General features: G+C 42.4%; 1 protein-coding gene across 3 annotated transcripts in view; it reads left to right on the forward strand.

Moving 5' to 3' along the window:
* NAALADL2 (N-acetylated alpha-linked acidic dipeptidase like 2) overlaps positions 1–22,837 on the forward strand; it is an 847,134-nt gene that overhangs the window by 657,958 nt on the left and 166,339 nt on the right. For all 3 annotated transcript variants that reach the window (XM_061637347.1, XM_061637348.1, XM_061637349.1), the window contains exon 11: positions 14,869–14,964. In XM_061637347.1, coding sequence (XP_061493331.1) covers positions 14,869–14,964 — 96 coding nt within the window. The remainder of the gene's footprint in view (positions 1–14,868; positions 14,965–22,837) is intronic.

Here is a 22,837-nt window from a genome sequence, read left to right on the forward strand (position 1 = left end):
TCCCTGTGAGAGAGGAGATCCCGGAGATTGGAACAAACGTGGAACAGGAACAAGATTTGGAGTCTATGGACTTTAGAAATAAAATCTATTGTTTGGAACTCAATGTTGTCTCTGAAGAAATTAATGAAGATTCTAGAGATAAAGTTATCAATGGCATGGATAATCTTCTGGACTGGAATGATGTGATGGAGCCCAATATAGAGAAAATCTATGGAATTAACTGCAGCCATGTGACAATGGAAAAACTTTCAAGAGATGACCCAGTGTATTTTGAAAAAAAGAACAGAGATATGATTTTACAGCTGTATTTCAGCAACCTATTCAGAATGGATGGCAAGAAAATATTTGGGATAGAGGTAATTCCCATCAGACTCTTACTATATGACTATGGCTTTGACAGCAAGATTATTATGGAATACTGATAATGGAAGATTGGATACTGAAATTACTGGACTTAACAAGACTACTGAAGATGGAAGATGGAAAATGGAACTAATAGGGATAATAGAACAATGGCTACTGAAATTACTGAACCTAACAGATTCTGATGTGATGGATTAATTGAAATGTTTATTTTGACTATGGTTATGACAATAAGATTATCATAATTAGTAATGAGATGGATTAATCGATATGCTTATCTGGAAAAAAAAATTGATAGATATATTTCTTAAAGAATTGAAACCTCTCTTTGACTTTTTGTGGAAAGAATAAAGTAATGTTTATGAGATTTGATGATTAAGTAAGATAACTACTGGAGGAAAGTGATTTTATAATATGACTTAAGAGACAGGATTGTTATATATTATAGACTTATAACTGATTTGATCTTTGACAAATGGGAAGTCAATATTTTACTCTTTATTTTTTATTTTTGTTTTTTTTTCTTCTTTTTTTCTTTTTGTTTAACTATTTTTGATTTTGTTTTTTGTCTTTGAATGTTTTATGATTTTGTCTTGTATGTTTTATGAAAATCTGAATAAAAATTATTGAAAAAAAAAAAAAAAAAAAAAAAGGAATCTAGGCTGGAAGTCAAACAAGGCATGCTTGGATGTTGCTCCAACAACCACTAAGGCCAGACTAAGCCTCAGGTAGTATTGCAGCTTCCTCCAAGAAGTCAGCCCCGCCCCACCCTTATTGAGTGAAATCTATTTTTAGGAGCCATTGTTGCTGGCAACATGGGAGACACTGGGAATCTACTACTGCAGGGATGAGTTATCTCTGGTCTGAGGCCAAATGTGGCCCTCCAGGCCTCTCTCTTTGGCCCTTGGGACTTTGATTGATTGATTGATTTTACTTACGGTCATAGACCAAACTGAACTGCAGCAGCTATTGATTGTTGAAAAGTAATGATTAAACAATTCTCTTTTTAATTTTAATTTTAACATTTTAATTTTATTGTTTTAATATGCAGTAAGAGGGTATCTCACAAGAATTATTATGTTTAATGCTTCTTTTAAGTATTGTTGTGCATTTGTGTATTTGGCCCTTGGGACATCCCAGGCCACAAACCCTCCTCATTCACACTCTCTCCCCTGGGACCAAACCCCCTCACTTTTCTTGTTTCACATCTTCTTTGAGTGTTTTTGCCTGGCTGGAATGTGCCCTTGGACATGCCAAGGACAGAAGAATCTGGGACATTCTTTATGGAAAACATTTTTCTACTACTGGACTCTGGCCCCTCTGTTTTCATTACATATGTATTGTTAATACAACCACTTTCCTTTGGAAAGCTCAGAGTTGCTTACAAGGAGCTCATAATCAGTCACCCATCTTGCCACGGACCAGGGTGAAACCTGCTTAGTTCTTCACAGTGTGATGTTTTCTGGGCATGCTAAAAGTGCTTTTTCAGATGGGAGTATAAAACTTGTACTGGCTTAAGTGCACACTTATATAAGACAGTGGTGGAGAACCTGTGGCCCTCTAGATGTCATCAAACTCACCACCATAGGCAGTGAGCCAGGGTGATAGAAGTTGTAGTCCAACAACATCTGGAGGGCCCCAGGTGCCCCAGCTCTGATATAATACAATTGTGTGCACGATGCTTGCTTCTCTTGCCTGGTTTTCAATTTCAGTTGGTTTGTGTCAACAGAGTGGGGGGAAATCAAGAGGGAAAAAACATTCATTTTCTTTTACTATGTGAAGAATTTTAGCATCCATTTTTTACAGTTGCATTGTGTTTCCTTGTAGAGTGAATTTTATGGAAGTGATGATAATGTCGCACCTGATATTTTCATGTACTCTTGAGTCGGCCAGTTCTTATTCATTTCTTTCATTTTATGCAGTCTCTGTTATGTGTTTTGGGGTGATTTCACAAGGATACTCAGTGCATATCATTGGTAACAACAGAAAAGGAGGCTCTTTTTGTGAGCTGTCAAAGTTTGTTGATTACCGTACTACACATTCCATTATATACATAATCGTGTCTAACATGCCTGGTCTTGTTTTTGTTTTAGGTAACAGCTACAGAAGGTTCAATTCAGATTAGGACTATGGCATATGTGGCGGGGGTTTGGGAGGAGGGGGGAAAGAGGGATAACAATTTCCTCAGAGCTATGGTCTTGACAAAAATAATCCTCCCCCTGGAGCTGTCCAGTGCATTTTGCTGAGTGTGAAAAGGGTTGCACATTTAATATCCTCCCAAAATGAAGTTGATTACATGGGATAGATTTACAAAATCTAAATAATGGAATGAGGAAATCAGAAGTACATTCTAACACACCATAAATAAGTGAAAACAAATGATTTTTTGTTTCCATTGAGAGGCCAAATTTAATTGATTCATAAGTCAATTACTCACTGTCAGGAGACCTGAGGGCAATTGAAAATGGTGCCCAAATTAAAAAGAAAAGAAGACAGTTCATTTTAAGAATGGAAGTTGGATGCTCAATCGAAGTCTAATCAGAAGTGACCCACTGTTGGGAAAGGGGAACATCAATACCTTCCTAATTTCACAAAGCACTTCATTAAATGAAAGCTTGAAAGATCAGGAAAGATGGCTATTCTTGACAGAAGATGAACAAATTATGCTATTGGAGGCCCTTTTGGCATACAGCCAGTGTTGTGCAGTGGGCAGAGGGGTGACTCCAAAAAATGAATGTGAAGGAATGACAAAAGACAATTTTCAGGATTTCTGCTGAGATGCACCCATTGTGGAATTTCAGGTCGAATACTGCAGTTCAGAATATTGTTCCAAAAATTCAGATAACTTTTTCAAAATCCAAATGCTTTAACTGTAACTGCTGCATGTTCATACAAGAGGTTTATGATTCTCTAAAGTTTTGCGCCATCCCTTATGTTCCTTCCCATACTGTAACTTACCTTATAGCAGGTGTGGGGAACCTTTGACCTTCCAGATGTTGCTGAAATACAGTTCCCATCATCCCTAGCTATTGGCTTTGCTCCAGTGGTGGCTGGTCCATTAGGGCAAGTGGGTGGCTGCCCCACCAACCTCAGTCTGCCCTCACTCAGCCCCCCCCACCTGCTTTTTTTCCTACTTGCAAGTGTTCTAGTGGGTGGCACTGACTATCAGCTTCCTATTTCTTAGTGTTGCATTGCTGCCCTTGTAAAATCACCAGGAAGAATGATATGGACAAAACTAGAATTGACTCTGCCTGTGGTTGACTTCACCTCCACCTGTGATGGATCTGGCTCCACCCACTGTTGGGCTCCTTGTCTTCTGCCCCACCAGTCCCAATGGGCACCAGCCACCACTGCTTTGCTCACGGGGGTCAATGGGAGTTGTAGATCAGCAACATCTAGAGGGCTAAATGTTTCCCACACCTGGCTTATAGCTAAACACACATAACTGAAATGATTGCATATTCCTTTGCTGTTCACTCCTGCCTCCTTTTCCTTCCCCCTCCTCTGTTCCCTCTGTGTTAAATTGTAGATTGTAAGATCTCTGGGGCAGGGAGTTTCTCCCTGGTACTCTGTAAAGTGCCATGTGCATTCATGCCACTATATAAATAAATACATCATAATGATTCTTCTGCATTCTGGTGGCATTTGTATTTTCACTTTTAAAAAAACACTTTCTCATGAAACCACTTTCTCTTATATAACACAGTCCTGCAATATTATCTTTTAGATTATGAACCCTTCCTGCCTAATTTCCTTCTGCTCATGTCTAAGGCTTTTGGAGTGCACAGTGTGATGCTTCAATGTATATATACTTATCTTAGTGGTAGAGGTTAGTATTAGATTGTATATGGTAAGTAGTTAGTGAATGGTGGAGTAAGTGAAAAGGAATATTGGTCAATGCTGCATGTGACTAGTTGAGAGAATGGGGGTGGTGGTTTATATCTGAGTAAATGACAGTTTACAGATAGGATGCAGATGTGAGAAAGGCAGGGAATAGTTCTGGAGGGGATAGGATTTGGTTCTTGAGTCCATATCTACACCAGGCATTTATACCAGTGTTATTCCACTTTAAATAGTCCTGGCTTCCCCCAAAGAATCCTGGGAAGTGTAGTTTGTGAAGGATGCTGAGAGTTGTTAGGAGACTCCTATTCCCCTGACAGAGCTTCAGTGGCCAGGGTGGTTTAACAGCTAGCCCCTCTTCCCTGAGAATTCTGGGAACTGGAGCTTTGTAAGGGGAATAACAATCTCCTCACAACTCTCAGCACTGCTCATAAACTACACTTCCCAGGGCTCTTTGGGAGAAGCCATGAGAAAGTTAGATAGGGCTGAGTTTATGAAATAGCTAGGAACTATGTCTTCAATAATGAGAGTTGGATGGGAGGACTGTAGTTCAGCAACATCTGGGAACCCAAAGGTTTGGAAAGGCTGATCTAGGCTGTTCACGCAGCAATTTGTTGAAAAAGGAACTGGGAACTGAGCACCAAATTCAGCATCATAAAAAGTACATAAGACAGTGATAACTGCAAGATCACCACATATTTTCCAATGACTTAGGTATAGATCTTGCAAAAAAATCACATGCAATCTTATTCAGCACACTTGGTACCAATTTCAGACCTGGCTTGTGTACTAGATGAAGTATGACATTGAAATACACTTATGTGAGTGTGTACACATAGCTTTAAAATGACAAAACCTATGATGCCATGTGACAGGGAGGGGCAGTAGAGGGCCTTTCTGCATTTTGGACACTGACACTCTTCTAGTGACATCTTCAGGCATATTACATGGCTTGAATACTTTCCTTTCCACAAGCTCCTACATCTTGCCCCACTGATTCTTCCCTTCCCCCAAACCTATCAGCCTCTGGAGATGGGGATGCCTTTCAGCAGAGTCCCTATTACGCCCTAGAGCAAAGAATTCTAAAATGTCAAGACCCTAAATACTGAAATTGCAGCATCTCAGGCTTTTGGAATCCTGGTATATATAGTTTCCCAAGGCACTTAAGAACATAGTATCAGGCACCCTGAAAACTTCATGTTCCAGGGCTTCTTGCACCTGGGATGCTGTAATAAATCCTCAGAACAACATCCTAGCTACAAGAAGTCCTGAACTTTACTTTCATTATTTCCTCATATAACTACTACGTACTCAGGCAACCTGGAAAACTACATATCCCAGAGACCTTGGTGACTGGTTGCTGCTATTTCCACATTTGTTTCTCCAGACAGTAATGTTGTTTCTGCAGATAGGAAACCTCCACATTACTGTGGCTGCTGTCAAGTAAGTTGTGGGGGAAGGAGACAGGGCAACTGAGACCTAGGCTCCGTACATACCATAAAGAGATCTGGGGGGGAACTACCCTAAGTTGCCCTTTACTCTTTTAAAGCACTCACTATAGTCACAATAATAGTGGCTATTTTCTATTCTTTTTTTCTTTTGACTACTTGATGGCAAAGGGTGAAAACAGTCCTAGAGGAATAAAAACACTGATTCACATACTATAGTTAGCTGCCTGCGTGACCTCCTAGGCTGTAACTCAGACCTAATTTCTGGTTTTCCCAATGTGTGCAGCTCAACATGAGGCCTTTTCAAGGTTTCTGGGCAAAAAAACAACAACCTAGGAACTAGTGAAATAAAATCCAATTGCTATCCACAATTACTTTCCAATCGCTTAGTTAGTCTTTTATATAGCAACCAGTTAAAATGTTTTCCCTTGATTTTCCAACTGGAAGAAAAATATAAAGATCCAGAAACAAGACTAGAAGGAGGAACTCCCAAGGAGGAGTTAACACCTTTTGGTATCCCCTTGTTCACTGTATCCTTAACATTCTTTTTTTTCTTATGTATATGCATAAGGTAGACCTGAGGATTGGGGAGGGTGGGTTGCGGTGGTCTATAGGAGCTCCATCTCCCTTTGCAAGCATCTTGTCCATGTGACTACTGGTCTGGAGTGTTTGCACCTTGTGTTGGGTCAGCAGGACAGACTGGGGATTCTGTTGGTGTACTGCCCACCTGCTGCCCAACAGACTCTCTAGCTGAGCTGACAGATGTGGTCTCGGGTGTACTGTTGAGATCCCCCAGACTGTTGGTTCTGGGGGATGTCAACATCCATGCCGAGGCCACCTTATCCAGGGCATCTCAGGATTTCATGGTCTCCATGACAACCATGGGACTGTCCCAATATGCCATTGGCCCAACACATGTAGCAGGTTATACTCTAGACTTGGTTTTTGCAAGTGGACATGGAGATGGTGATCTGAATGTGGGGGGCCTTACATCAGTCCCTCTGTCATGGACAGATCACTGCTTGCTGAAGTTTAGACTTACCCTCTGCAAGAGTGGGGGACCTATTAAGTTGATCCGCCCCCAGAGACTAATGGATCTGGATTGGTTCCAAAGGGCTTTGGGGAGTTTTCCGGCTGATAGGGCTGGTGCTCCTGTTGAAACCCTGGTTGAGCTGTGAAATACAGAAATGACCTGGGCGGTTGGCATGATTGCTCCTGAGCGCCCTCTCCTGTGTAGAGCTTGTACGGCTCCATGGTATACCCCAGAGCTGAGAGCAATGAAACAATATAGGAGACGGCTTGAGTGCAGATGGAGACGAACTCCTGGTGGATGTAATTACACACTGATAAGTGCCTATGGTAAGTTGTATTTAGGGGCAGTGAGAGCAACAAAAAACAATATTTTGCTGCCACTATCAAATCATCAATCTGCCACCCAGTGGAGCTCTTCAGAATTGTCCGGGGGTATTACATGCTGGCCCCAAGGACATGGTAGAACCATCTGAGGCCCACTGTAATGAATTTGCTTTGGAGTGCGTTGCCATCAGTATGCTGATGACACACAGCTCTATTGCTCCTTTTCATCTTCTTCAGGTGAGGCTGTCAATGTGCTGAATCGGTGCCTGGCTGCAACAATGGACTGGATGAGGGCTAATAAACTGAGGCTCAATCTAGACAAGACTGAGATGCTGCTAGTGGGTGGTTCTTCTGACCAGATGGTGGGTGTCCAACATGTCTTGGATGGGGTTGCACTCCCCCTGAAGGAGCAGTTTCATAGCTTGGGCGTTCTCCTAGAACCATCTCTGTCACTTGAGGCTCAGGTAGCCTTGGTGGCATGGAGTGCCTTCTACCAACTTCAGTTGGTGGCCCAGTTATGCCCCTATCTGGACAGGGATAACCTGGCTTCAGTTGTCCATGCTCTGGTAACCTCCAAGTTAGAATACTGCAATGCACTCTACGTGGGGCTGCCTTTGAAGACAGTTCGGAAGCTGCGGCTTGTGCAAAATGCAGCGGCCAGATTGGTAACGGACCAGACGGTTCAAACATATAAAACCGATTCTGGCCCACTTGCATTGGTTGCCTGTATATTTCTGAACTCGATTCAAGGTGCTGGTTTTAACCTATAAAGCCTTACATGGCTTAGGACCACAATACCTGATGGACCGTTTCTCCCGACACGAACCCACCCGTACACTACGCTTGACATCCAAAGCCCTCCTCCATGTGCCTACTCCTAGGGAAGCTGGGAGTCTGTCAACAAAGGAGTGGACCTGCTCAGTGTTGGCCCCCAAATTATGGAATGATATTCCTGACAAGGTGCGCCTGGTGCCAACACTGTTATCTTTTCAGCGTCAGGTCAGGACTTTCCTCTTCTCCCAGGCATTTTAGCATGTGTTTTTAAATTGCTTTTTAAAAATGTGTTTTTAAATTTGTGTATTTGCTTTTAATGTTTTTAATTGTTGTTAACCGCCCAGAGAGCTTTGGCTATGGGGCGGTATACAGATGAAATAAATAAATAAATAAATAAGCCAGAAATTTAATTCTTCGTGTTCATACTAAATGTTCAGGTAACATGACCTTCCCATAGCCCATTACATAAGTAAATACACTCTCTGCATGGAGGAGTGAATGGGAAGGTTACCATCTTTCTCTTCTCCTGGCCTGGCCCTCACATCCTCTCCACTAGTGAGTGGGAGGAGGGATTAGCTGGTGTTATGTGCCCCCCTCCCAAATGCCTTACCTAGATATGTGGCTGCCCCACTTAATGAGACTGGCTACAGGGCTGCTTCTCTTGCTGCCCAGCTGTAGAAAAAAATATTTTTGTTTTCTTCTTACCAACTCTCCTTGGGCAGAATGCAAAATGTGATGGGAGTGTTTTGTAACCATTCTAGTCCTTGAATAGGGGAAGAGGTAGATTGATGAGGCAGCTTTGTTTGTTAAGACCTGAGTAGACAGATGGCTCACTTGGTGTACAATCAAGAAAGAAGGTGAACACTGAGCATGGGCCAAGGTTGAGATTCTTTATTATCTATTGGATATAGTTAGCTCTTTCAGTGGGTGAGCATATTTCATTAGGATCTACTAATCAGGACATTTTAAGTTATATTTATGAGAGAGAAAAATGTTCTTACTATTGTTGAATCTATTGAATAAATCAATGGAAAGGCTCATTCATTCATTTTTGTGAGTGTGCACATGCTGCTGGATGTTGTCCTTACTAAGTACTGAGATGTGCTCTTTAAAGTATCCTGGCTGCACGCTGCTCTTTCAGATAAAGAGAGGTTGTCTCCTGCTAGGGCAGTTCATGCTGCCTTTCGGTCAGCCAAGAACTTGAAAGACAATGATGCAAGTGCTGCATTCGTAAGACGAGGAAGGCCAAACAAGAGATGGATTGATTCCATAAAGGAAGCCGCAGACCTGAACTTAGAAGATCTGAACAGGGTAGTTTACAACAGATGCTATTGGAGGTCACTGGATCGCCATAAGTCGATTAGGGTTGCCATGAGTCATAATCAAAGGCACATAACAACAACCATTGCATAAGCAATCAATGAATGCCACAACACCATTTTCTTTCACTCTCCAATGAAATAGGACTATCACTCAGATATTTATTTCATGTTCTAGCCCTCATGATTTTGAAGGTTCGAGGTAAGATAACAACTCATCAAAACTGATCCTCCCCCCAGGCAAGTCCAACTCCAGGAAGCACTTTCCCACAATGACTTATCTGGCAAGGAAAATGCCAGTGCGTGTTCTAGAGCACATACTATGATCATGTGGGCTGCTGGCAGGATTGTGGAGTTTCATTGTCGCCTTGTGTGAGCTGAGAATGTGCCCTCTGTTCGGCAACAGAGGTCTGACTGATAAGGCAGGTTGCTGTAATTTTGGTTATCCAAATTTAGAGCCTTCTATTCAGCAAACATTGGTTTTCTAAATAGCATGCAATAATTATAATTGACTGGAGATATACTCTATAAGATTGGAGAAATACACTGAGGAGTATATAGCCATCCTTTCTGGCCCCTGGGAATCAGTTCAAGTCCTAGGTTCTCTCCAGAATGAAGGGCTTAATTCAGAACAGACCACATGGGTCAAGTGAATAGGTTCAGGGTCATAAAGGCGATTTGTTCAAGCAAGGTATTTTGCAGAGAGATTTAAAAGAGGTTGAGACTGTTGGCTTGTGTGCGTTGTTGTGTGAAACAGCATACATTACGTTGGAGTTAAGTTGAGCAAGAAACTTCTTCAGAGCATGTTAAGAGTCTTTATTGAAAGACATTAAGGCCAGAGGCTTAAGAGTAAATACATGTAGAGATTCTTCAGTCACCCCCCTTCTGGTACATCTCTCTCCATAGATAAACACAAACGACAGCCTCTCAGCTCAGAGGCATAATTCAGAAGAAAGACAACACATAGACTCTGTTAGAACTTTCCCAGTCGCTATCAGATGGCTACCATAGCAACAGCCCTGGCCGTCCGTTCCCAGACAGCGCATAGACATAACTCCCCCTTAACCACAGTTACGTCTTCACACTTGCAGGCTTCATGGAAAACTACTAGAGACAGTAATGCCTACTGGTCACCAGCCCAACAGAGACAAGGCCTGGCCATAGCTGATTGGAAGAGCAACTGCTTTGCATGCAGAAAGTCCCAGTTGCAATCCTTGGCATCTCCAGCTATGGCCAGGGCTGGGAGAGACTCCTGACTGAAACCCTGGAAAGCCAATGCCAGTGTTGACAGTACTGAGCTAGATGGACCAGTGAGAGAGCTTCCTGTACTTCCTATGTTCCCTTTGAATCATACCAGGATATGCTCCGTATCTGATTATTAATCTTTTCCTGTGTTGTCATCCCTGCCTTCATCCTGCTTGTGTTAAAGTTGTGCCTTATCAACAAGGCAATGTGGGTGGCTCTGCTTCCAGTTCTGTGACATATGAATTGCTTGGAGCCTCTTCTGTCAATCATGCAGTCCGACAACGTTCCACTTCAGTTGTGATGTGACAGAAGGTTATTTTCAGGCGCTCAGTTGAAGGAAGAAGAATGTTCATCAATGGCTGCTTATCAAAAGATGTCATCCCATTAACCAGGAGCTTGAAGGGGAGGGACTATTTTCTTGTCAGTGGATCTGATAGTCTTCCTGTGGTGGGCAACTCTTCATCCTGCCATTTCTGATAGACCTTGGAGTGTTTCTAAAATTGTATTCAAAACGTTGAAAAATAATATGTGGGGGCAAAAAGTATACTATCTTAAAAAGGACAGTGCAACAACTATACTGTTATAGAATCATAGAGCAGTAGAGTTGGAAGGGGCCTATTAGGCCGTCGAGTCCAACCTTCTGCTCAATGCAGGAATTATGACATACTTTGCACCTACTTTCTGCAGGCAATTTTTTTTACAGCTTCCTGAAAATGAAAATATAAGGATGGTGTACATTTTAAGACTTGAAAGCATATACAATATAAAATCTGGAGCAGAGCTTGGAAAAGTTACTTTTTTGAACTACAACTCCCATCAGCCCAATCCAGTGGCCATGCTGGCTGGGGCTGACGGGAGCTGTAGTTCAAAAAAGTAACTTTTCCAAGCTCTGATCTGGAGGAGGGAGAAGTAAAGCATCTTCACTAGTATAGACAACATGGGTGGGTCACACTACAGGAGAAATCTGTAGGAATAAGAAATAAGTGTCCCAAGCAGAGATGGAGAACCTTTGGCCCTCCAGATGTTGTTGGACTCCAACTCTCATCATCCCTTACCATTGGCTATGGTAACTGAGGGTGATGGGAACTGGAGTCCAACAACATCTGAAGGGCCAAAAATTCCCCATCCCAGGTCTAAAGTATAGCATTGTACATGCTTGCCAGTTGTTGGAGAGAATTCTACAAAACGTCCTGCTCCAGGTGATGAAGCAAACTCAGGGGCATGTAGCACAGTCAAATGTGCCTCTCCTGAAGACCACCCTGACCAGGCAGGTATATACAGAATAAGACAGTCCCTCAAGTAGATGTGTCCAAAGTCCTTTGCATATTGTTAGCAAGAACTTAAACCTGCATCAGTAACGTAGTGGCAGCCAGTGTCGTTTTTTTCAGTAAGGGTGTTATATGCTGATGATAGACTGCTCCAGTCAGATGCCTGGCCATAGCTGCAACTTCCAGCCCAACTTCAAGGATAGCCCCACAAAGAGCTGGGATAGAACATTTGGTTGTTCCAAATTTATGGAGGTATTCAAGAACTGAAATGAGATCCTCATTACCTTTATGTCACAGAAGCTGTCTTGGAATGGATAATACTGTTGGTCCATCTAGCTCAGTAGTGCCTCCTCTGATTTGAAGTGATTCCTCCAAAGTCCCAAGCAGAGGACACTGGGAAATGATGTATTTGTCTGTCTGATCTAGGCCATCAAATTAGAACAGGGATGGAGATCCTCTGGCCCATGAGCCTACCAGGTTCTCCCATTTGGCCCACAAGGCTGCTCTGGCCAAGCCATGGATACCTGTCCTAAATCTGACATCATATATGACTTCAGGTGTGGGACAGGTAAAGACATGGCTGGGCTGGGAAGGGCTTTGCAAAGCTCCATGCTTTCTTGAATTTAGTTCTCCACATTTCTGCAGCAATTTGCAGGGTTTTTTATATGAAAAATCATCAGCATTTTAGTGCAATTTTTTACTAATAAACACATGTTCGCATGCAGTTTTGACTAGTGTATATATTTTTGCAAACAATTTCCTTAGTATAATGCAATTTATTATTTTTGTGAATATATTAATTGTAATGCTTTCCCCACACATAATGCAGTTTTGTAAGCATTATTTTGTTGGAGAACTGCATTGCAAAATACAAAGAAGTGTCAATTTTGAGAATGTCTGTGTTTCAATTTTCATATTGTCTCGGAAAGTTTGAATTAGGTAGGTTACTGTTGGTTATGTACTTTATTGGCAATTGTTACCTGCTCTTGGGCCATCTTGTATGATGGAGAGTGAGATAGAAATATTTTAAATAAATAGATAAGCTAAAAATAAATCACTCCTCCTAATAGCAAACTGAGTGTCCCCAAGCTGATAGAAATGGAGCCAAAAAGGAGCCACTGACAAACAAGAGGGAGGCATCAGCATACCCAACGTTTGCAGAAGTACAAATTAAATCTACAAGGGGGAGGTAAATCCTTGCAGAACAGCATAATAAGAATGTTGCCCCAGTATTGCTGCACTCGGCTTGAAATGCCCCTGACCCCCATGCTCCCCAGCCTAGAGCCAGAGGTCTGAAACGGTGTGCTCCATATAATCAACAGCACTGTGTGATTCAGGCTCCTGATCATGCGAGTGTCCTTTTCCAGAGGGTCCAGTAGGATGCGGTGCCACTGGAGATGGTGCCAGTGGGAACCCATGGAGGAAAAATTCAGAAAGGCGCTCAGAATGTGGCTGGATCTTGAGAGAATAGGATGGATCATTGGCCACTGCCTTTTATGCATACAGATTGCTTGCGGGAGAGGGAGTGGGTTTGCGCTGTATATGAGAACTGGTTATGACAAAAACTGCTAGAAACCTTTGCCAAGCATAATTTTCTGTTGAAATGTCAGAGACGTCTAAAAGTGTTTAAGTGAAGCAGTCGAGCTCGGCTCCTTGTAGAGAAGAAGCAGAAGTCATAAGAAGGAGCTTTTCCAATTCCTTCTCTTTCAACCACTGATGCGTAGAACAACCAGAGCCCCTGGAACAGACTCCTCGCTGTCAGAAGCAAGCCGAGGAAGTTGCAAAATGCACGGCACAGCAAATCAATCCTGTTAAATCTTTGAGTGGCAATAACATTGCTTTAAAACCAAACACTTCAATTTCAACACTTCATAGTCTCTAAAAGGAGCACTTTCTGGCAAGGGGGGGAATGGATTAATTGCGGTTTTGACATTAAACATTCCAAAATTCAGTATTCTAGTAAATGTGGATGTATGGACCTGAGTGCCAGACAGCTGACTTTTGAATATGAGCAGATGTCAGGCATTGAGAGAAGCTTTAGGAATGTATTTCTCGAACATTGGTGTTTTATCACCTATGGCCAAACCCTGCCAGAGGAACATTTCAGAACATAATCTCTAGCAGATTTGCATTTGCAGGTCTTCAAACATGACATTATCTGCACTGGCGTAAACTTAGATGAGAAACCTTTTCCAACCCAAGAGCTGAATTCCTTGCTGGGCTACCTTCTGGGAATGGCATACCAGTGCTAGGCTGGGGATAGAGGCAAACCTGGCTGTCTAATCAGGCTTATATTATTAACAACATTGAGAATTTTGATGAGATGAAACATCAGCAGTGTAGATTAGCTGCGTTTGTCCTCTGGGCGTCAGGTTCACCACCCCTGTCACACTACTTTAGCTCAAGACATGGCTTTTTAAAAATGGTCTTCAGATGACTGATTCATTTCTTTTGCTGGCTTAGTTTTGTGCTTATTAGATTGCTGTTCTAGTATTCTTACATTTGTTCTGGTTTTATGTCATTATTTTCACTGTTACTGGTGTTTTTGGTTTTATGTTACTGTTTTGAGTGCACTATTGGGTTTAATTTGGGATTGTTATTTTTTATTTTATGTTTTGATCATTCTGTTGATTTGTTAGCCACCTTAAGTTTCCTTGGGAAATTAGATGGGATAGTTTTAAATAAATAAATCAAATATACAAATGTGAAACAGTGAGCAGCTGATAACCAGTAGTCTCAGTTTCATAGTGCTGGTCTCAGGAGCTCGGTGCTAAACTCTGATCCATTTCTTAAACGCAATCTACTACTGAAGGGAAGGGATGCAGTTCCTCTTATATCCCGATAAATACAGAATTCATAGCTTTGTTTTATAGTTCTGATTGCCATGCATATATAATTTCTGATAAGTCAATTAGTCATTTGAAGACTTGAAATTATTAGCAATATAACAATGAAACCAGTATGGGTATTTCTCCTACAAGGCATAATAATGCATTGAATGAGGAAGTATACTTACTAACACAGACATCATTACAGGAGCAGACTTTTTTTTAAGATAACTGTATCTCTTTGCTTCTGTTCCAGAGTCTTGGAATGAGTAAATTAGATCACTAAAATGATGTCCAATCATCAGCAGAAACGTTAAAACAATTTGAAGTCCTTTGAACCCTCAGACAGAATCCAATAAGGTATTTGAAGAAGGAAATCAATAAGAAGCCTTAAAGGTTCCCTCTGTCTTTCTCTTTTGTCACACAGACAGCAAGCTTTCTCTCTGAAGCCCTTTTCCCTCTACATTCAACAACATCTGACGAGCTGGAGTCTTCCTTCCGCCTGCATGAATCCATCGCAAAGGTAGAGGAAGTTAAGATGTCTCGCTTCATAATACAATCTTTTCTTTCATGTCAACCAATTATGAGTGAATCAATTGCCGTTTCAAAGGTGTTTCAAAAATATTTGTATGTGCCAGCTTGGTTGGTTATTTAAACGAATTAAGGAGTGCATTTCTCATTCTCAAGATTTGAGACTAAGAGTCTGCGTATAGATAAAAATGTTTAGGCCTTGCTGGCACACCAATTGTCAGAGAGGTTTTTTTTTTAATCAGGTACCTGTACAGCAACAGGAACAATTTAGTATGCATGCAGGCCTCCAATGGTATCCTTCATGCTGACTGAAGACTCTTTGATCCAGTGGATCATTCCAACAGTGGAATAAGGAAGGAGGCTCTTTTGTTGTTGTTGTTGTTGTTGTTGTTGTTGCAAGTTCCTTCTCCTTGCAGGACTCCCACATGGCTCCAAATGGTTTCCTAACTTTCTGGGACAGATTTTGGGGAAGTATGGGGAGGGGGTGCAGGGGGAAGAAACAGACAAAACCATCAATCTCTCCTCATTCTGCTGACAGAAGCCTTCACTGGATCAAAGAACCTTCATCAGTGCGAATGACTACTGTTTTATACATGTTTTATAATGGAATCTGTCCTCCAATTCCATAATGGAAGCCACAGACCTGAACTTACAAGATCTGAACAGGATGGTTCATGACAGCTGCCATTGGAAGTCACTGATTCATAGAGTTGCCATAAGTCGTAATGCTTCCAAGGTGGCCTACAAGTGGTTCCCATGCAGTCAACTGACCAGAACCAAACCTGCTTAGCTTCAGCAAGATGGTGGTCACATGTGCCTTCAGACCACATGCTGAGATCTTATACTAGGGATGGGGAACTTGTGGATATCCAGATGCTGCTGAGTTACAGCTCCCAACATCCCTGACCATTGACAATTTTGGCTGCAGTGATGAGAGTTGAAGTCAGTCTGACAACATCTGGAGGGCCACAGGTTCTCCATCCCTTTCTTATACCTTCAAAAGACCCATAACACTACCAAGCAGGCCTTGCAATCTCATTTCCTCTAAACTTTGAAGCCCTTTTCACTGACAAAAGCAGCTGCTCCTCTAGTCATGGTCTGTTTGCATTTTTATGAAGCCATAAGGTGAGAACACTGAAGATTACAGGACATCCATTGTGCGGGATTTCCCTTTTGCCTGTCTTGGCAAGGAAGACAGCGGTTTTGAAACGCATTCTTGACACTAAAAGGATTTCAAAGAGGATCCCTGTCATTCCATCCTTGCACCCTTGGGTCAGGAGAATGCACAATTCATCAATCCTATTTACATGAAGAATTACAGTCACTGTAAATCATCTGCATTTGAATAGCCGCCACGGTACATGCTGGAATGATTAGCAAAGAAAGGGAGATGGGGCTTTCTTTGAGATAATTATCGCATGAAATTTTGATGAGTGTCTTGTGGTGGAGAAAAGTCCTTTGTTATCTCTTTCTCGGTCATCTCCATGCCCCCTCTTTGTTTAGTAGGATGACAGCTCTCACATTTAGCCATAAACAGCAGTTATACATGAAGTGATTTTAGACTCTGGACATAATCATGGGTCTTAGCTGGTAATGCGTATTATTTCACTGACTTGAAGTGATCTAATGCCTCCTCTTCCCTTATTCAGATGGTAACGTGTGTTACTTCACTTACCCCAAAATGTGGTGATCCACCCCAGTTGTGTTTGGGGCCCCTCCTGCTCATTCCATTGGACTTCTTCCCTGAGTGCACTTCTGGATTCCAGATATCCCTCAGATAGGATTTGGATTAGGGACAAGATGAGACTTCAGAATGAAAGAGCTAGAAACAACTGTCCCTGCTTGACTAGGCTGCCCTCATTCTGAGTTGGCCTTTGAGCTCGGCCAGACTTGATATGGAGCTCACCCCGGAAGTCTTGATTAAATGTTTGGGAAGAGCAAGATGGCGCCTGTCACTTCAACTCCACCATTCTCTGACAGCCCCAACCTTCTCCAAGGGGAAGAAAAGAGCCTTACCTTTGAGAAAGAAGAGCAGGTAACAGGTGACAGAGAACTTTGAAGGTGTCCTCAGTTGCAAATAATGTTTGGAGTGTAAGTTGTTGGGGATTATGGAGCCTTTAACGAAGCCCCATAATAACTTGCAGGAAATGTCATCCTGCTGCCAGTCAGTCTTCTCTACTCTGCCAAAGTAAGGCCTTTCTTTATTAAAAAAAAACAGCTTAAGGGAGGGGGAAAATGGCAAGGAAGGGGGAAGAGCAACAAAAGAAGTGGAGATTTCAAGTGTTCAGATCAAATACTTTAAAAAGTCCATGAGGTTTTTTGTTTGTTAGTTTGTTAGTGCTTGAGCGAAACATGCAAACCCCCCTCCCCTCAATGGTCAGTATAATCAGAGTAGGATGCCATGCATCTCTAGTCAGAATCCACTTTCAACCCAAATAAATCCAGGAGCCATGTACAAGGGGCTGCTTGGGAATTATTTAATGGTTTTGAATAGGTAGGTACACTCTGGTTGTTATTTTTAAAATCTTCTCTGATTTCAATTTATAACATTCACAGTGCTGATGGAAAATATCTCAACACTATGGCATTGCATCTGTGATGATGGGGGAATTTATTATTTATTTATTAAATTTATATCCCACCCTTCCTCCCAGTAGGAGCCCAGAGTGGCAAACAAAAACACTCTAAAACATTATAAAAACAGACTTTAAAAAATATTGAAATAAAATCTTTAAAAACATGTTTTTTTAAAAAAGCTTTACAAACATATTAAAAAGTAATTCCAACACAGACCAAGATAAGGTCTCTACTTAAAAGGCTTGTTGAAAGAGGAAGGTCTTCAGCAGGCACCAAAAAGATAATAGAGATGGCACCTGTCTAATATTTAAGGCAAGGCAATTCCACTACACTAAAGGTCCGCTTCCTATGTTGTGCGGAACAGACCTCCTGATAAGATGGTATCTGCAGGAGGCCCACATCTGCAGAGCATAGTAATTGACTGGGTATGTGGGGATAAGACCTTCTTTCAGATATCCTGGTCCAATTCGGTATATGGCTTTGTACACCAAAACTAGAACCTTGAACTTAGAACAGTAGCTAATGGGCAGCCTGTACAATTCTTTCAGCAGCGGGGTGACATGTTGGTGATACCCTGCCCCAGTGAGCAGTTGCACTGCCGCATTTTGCACCAGCTGCACCTTCTGGAGCAACCTCAAGGGCAACATCACATAGAGTGTGTTACAGTAATCCAGCCTGGAGGTTACCAGTGCATGGACAACAGTGGTCAGATTATACTGGTCCAGAAACTGTTGCAGCTATCTTACCAGCCGAAGCTAGTAAAAGGCACTCCTAGCCACTAAGGTCACCTGGGCCTTTAGGAAGAAAGTTGGATCTAGGACTATGAACCTGCTCTTTCAAAGGGAGTATGACCCCTTCCAAAGAAGGCAACTGACCAATTATCTGAACTCGGGAACCACCAACCCACAGTACCTCTGTCTTGCTAAGATTCAGACTCAGTTTATTGGCCCTCATCGAGCCCACCACCGAATCTAGGCACTGGTCCAGGGCTTGCACATCCTCTTCCAATTCAGATGTTACAGAGAAATAGAGCTGGGTATCATCAGCTTACTGCTGACACCTCGCCCCAAATTTCCTGATGACCAAGGGTTTCAAATAGATGTTAGTATGGGAGACAAGATGGTACCCTGTGGCACCCCACAGCACAGGTGCCAGGGGGACAAAAGACAATCACTCAATACTGTTCTCTGAAAATGACCTTGGAGATAGGATCGGAACCACTGTAAAACAGTGCCTCAGATACCCATCTCACCAAGTCGGCCCAGAGGGATACCATGGTCACACTTCTCCTGTCCTTCTTCCGATAAAGGTCATCCATCAGGGTGACCAAGGCCGATTCAGTCCCATAACCATGCCTGAACCCAGACTGGAACAGGTCAGGATAATCTGTTTAATCCAAGAGTACTTGCAATTGCTGTGCCACAACGCTCTCAATCGCCTTCCTTAGAAAGGGGACATTTGCAACCAGTCTGTAGTTATCACAAAACAATGGATCTAGGGTGGGCTTTTTTAGGAGTGCTTAGATCACCTCCTCTTTCAGGGTGGCTGGAACCGGTTCCTCCAACAACAACACATTGACCGCACCCTGAATCCACTCAGTGAAACCCCCTCAGCAAGCTTTAATAAGCCAAGAAGGGCAAGGGTCGAGAGGACACATTGCTGGCTACATCATCACAAGCACCTTGTCTATGTCATCTGAAACTGATCATAACAAGTTGCAGCAGACGTTGCACTGTACACCTCACTGGGGACTACAGTAGATGTGGATGGGGCATCAAGTTTGCTACAGAGGCAAGCAACTTTACCCTCCAAATGCCTTGCAAACAATTCACAGTGGGCCTTCAAAGGGTCTAAAACTCCATTTCCTGGAGATGATGTCAACAGACCCCTGGCAGTATGGAAATGCTCCACTGGATGGCTACTTGATGCGATGGTGGCAGAGAGGTGGGTCTTCTTCACCACCCTCACTGTGACACATTAAGCATGGTTATCATGTTTTACTCATGCCCAATCCGCCTCACAGCATGTCTTTCACCACTTCTGCTCTAGCCATCATCCAGCCTGTTTCATTGCCCTTAGTTCACTGGTGTATGAAGGTGCAAACCAGGCTCCACAGTTCTGGAGAAAGTGCTCAGGGGCAACTGTGTTAAGAGCCTGATGCACATTGTTCCACAGTGTGACAAGGGCTACAACAGGGTCACCTGCTCTATTTACTGGGAACTTCCCCAGGACATTCAGGAATCCAGTGTGTTCCATTAGTCTCTGGGGGCAACCATCTTAATCTACCAGTTCTGTAGGGGAGGATCAGAGCTGTAAGTCTAAACGTCACTAGGAAGTGGTCTGACCATGACCATGGGATGATATCCACACCCCTATTTCCAGAACACCCCGTCCTCCATCTGAAGCAAAAACCATGTAAAGGGTATGCCTTGCAGTCTGCATCAGGCCGATGACAACTTGAGACAACCCCATAGTCGTCATGGAGGCCATGAAGTCCCGAGCCAGAACACTAGAGGCAGCCTCAGCATGGACATTGAAATCACCCAGCACTATCGGAGCAAGCAAGCAAACACTGAGATGCTCAAGTACCCACTTATTTGCCATGCTGTTTGTTGTAGTTACTCTATAACAGAGAGTATGGGACACAAATTCTTTTCTGAGTTGTTGAAGGGATATGAAAAAGACTACTTGCTCTCAAATTGTGAAATTGTGAAGAGCTCCAAAAGGATCTTTCCAAACTGAGTGAATGGGCAGTAAAATGGCAAATGCAATTTAAAATGAGCAAGTGTAAAGTGATACATGTTGGAGCAAAAACTATTAATTACACAAACATGCTCATGGGGTCTTAACTGGCAGTGACTGACCAGGAATGAGACCTTGGGATCATAGCGGAAAGCTCAATGAAGATGTCAACTCAGTGTATGGCAGCTGTGCAAAACTCAAATTCCATGCTAGGGATCATTAAGAAAGGTATGGAAAATAAAACTGCTAATATCATGATGCCGTTGTACAAATCTATCGTGTGACTGCCTTTGGAATACTATGTAGAGGTCTGGTTACCTCACCTAAAAAGGATACTGGAGAGTTGGAAAAGATTCAATAAAGGGCAAGCAAGATGATCAAGGGTGTGGAGCAACTCCCCTATAAGAAAAGGTTGCAGCATTTGGGGCTATTTAGTTTAGCAAAAAGGTGACTAAGAGTTGACATTTATAAAATCATGCATGGCGTGGAGACAGTGGATAGAAAGAAGTTTTTTCTCCCTCTCCTATAGCACTAGAACTTGTGGATATCTAATGAATCTGAATACTGGAAGATTCAGGACGGACACAAGAAAATACTTCTTCACACAGCACAGTTAAGCTATGGAACTCATTCCCAGAGGAGGAAGTGATGGCCACCAACTTGGATGCCTTTAAAAGAGGATTAGACAAATTTATGGCGGGTAAGGGGATCAAAGGCTACTAACCATGATGGCTATACTCTGCCACCACAGTTGGAGGGGTATTCTTCTGAATACCAGTTGCTGGAAACTCCGGGAAAGGAGAATTCTCTTGTGCTCAGGTCCTGCTTGTGGGCTTTCTACAGGTATCTGGTGGTCGACTGTGAGAACAGGATGCTGGACTAGATGAGCCACTGGCATGATCCAGCAGGCTCTTCTTATGTTCTTATATTTAAGAACAATAACAATAATTCAGCATCTACATTAGCATTAACCCAACATCTACAGGAAGCATCTACATTAGCATTAACCCAACATCTACAGGAAGCATCTACATTAGCATTAACCCTTGCCAATCAAGACAAATTCTGTGGATGCTCATGTGCTTGACACATTAGTAACATAAATGATTTTTTTAATGGGATGTGAATTCTTAGTTATGAACTTGCAGTTATATACTGTTTACCTTGTTACAATGAAATCTTAATTATAAACACATTTATATAGACCTGTTAATGTTTTTTGGCTGGCGCAAGTGCATTTGAACTGAAGCATTTGTAAGGTAAGATTAGTTTGGTCTTAGCCTGGCAGGCTCAAAGACTTTGGGATTGCTCTGTGAAAGTGTCAGATCTATGGATGTGTCCCACACCTTTTATAAGCCTACATAATGGGGGTTCTAAAAAGTTCACAGAGCCTCCATGAGTGCAAAAATTTCCCCACTTCAGATTGTCACCTTCCACAAGTTGGAAGGTGGCAGGAAATAGTAATGTAGGAGGCCTAATTTAATGCCTCGAGAGGGTGTTAATTATTGGTAGAATGGAGCCAAACTTCTATGACTTTCATTTTTCATATCAAAGTGTGCACGTGCAAGGGGAGAGGTCATTTCATTGAAGGTTAGGTAGGTTAGGTTCATCAGTTAGGTTAGGTTTATTGACGTTATATATCATTTCCCACTTTAAAAAAATCCCAAAGGGATTTACAACGAAAGTAAATAGTGAAGAAATTATACGGGGGGAAATGTTTATCTTCTTTTTAACTAAGTCTTTGAGAGGAGCAGAGCTTTAGAGAGGGATCTGTACAAAAGTCCCCATAAGTTGATTTAAAGCTCTAGAAAAGTATATAGACCTTGAACTACCACATACAACACAGCTCCTGATCTTTGGGAGCAAAGGAACTACACAATCCCTGATCTTATCTGACCTAAGGTAAAGCTTAGGAAACCTGTGTGTACATTGTCTGTAACCTATCTTCCCAGCCCATGTGACTGTAGGCAGGACTTGCAGTGGGAGCAGGGTAGGGCTCTTGGGAGAGAGATGATGTAGAGGGCTTTCCCAAAGTGTACCCTGTGACCTAGTTTAGGGACTGCACTCTTTGTGGAGTCTTAAAAGCCAACCTTTTAAGAAAGGGCCATGGTTTGTGTATAAAAAGTTCCTGGTTCAGTCCCTGGCATCTCCAGGCAGGACTGGTCTGAAACCCTGGAGAGCCACTGCCAGTCAGTGTAGACAATATTGAACAATTAGGCAGCTTCCTGTGTTCTTATGACGTTATGTTCCTTTGTGGGGGGTTCCCCCCCCCATCATTCTAGTGTCCAGGACTTATGTGAATCTTCAAGGGCACGGCTGAAAGCCTTAAAAATAAATAAATAAATGTGCCTTTGCCTTTTCGCCCTAGTAAAAACGAAATGAAAACTGACAACCCTGTACCTCTTAGTTCCATGGAATGGTTCCACTGCAGCAGCAGGCCTATCTCCTTACGACAAGGGCCAAATGACACGTTAAATATATTTGGCTGCTTAACCTGACTGTGTGTGTGTGTTTTGAAAAATAGCAGGTGTAGGGGCCTCTAATCA

This window comes from Rhineura floridana, chromosome 7 (genome assembly GCF_030035675.1).
Source record: "Rhineura floridana isolate rRhiFlo1 chromosome 7, rRhiFlo1.hap2, whole genome shotgun sequence".
Classification (NCBI taxonomy): domain Eukaryota; kingdom Metazoa; phylum Chordata; class Lepidosauria; order Squamata; family Rhineuridae; genus Rhineura; species Rhineura floridana.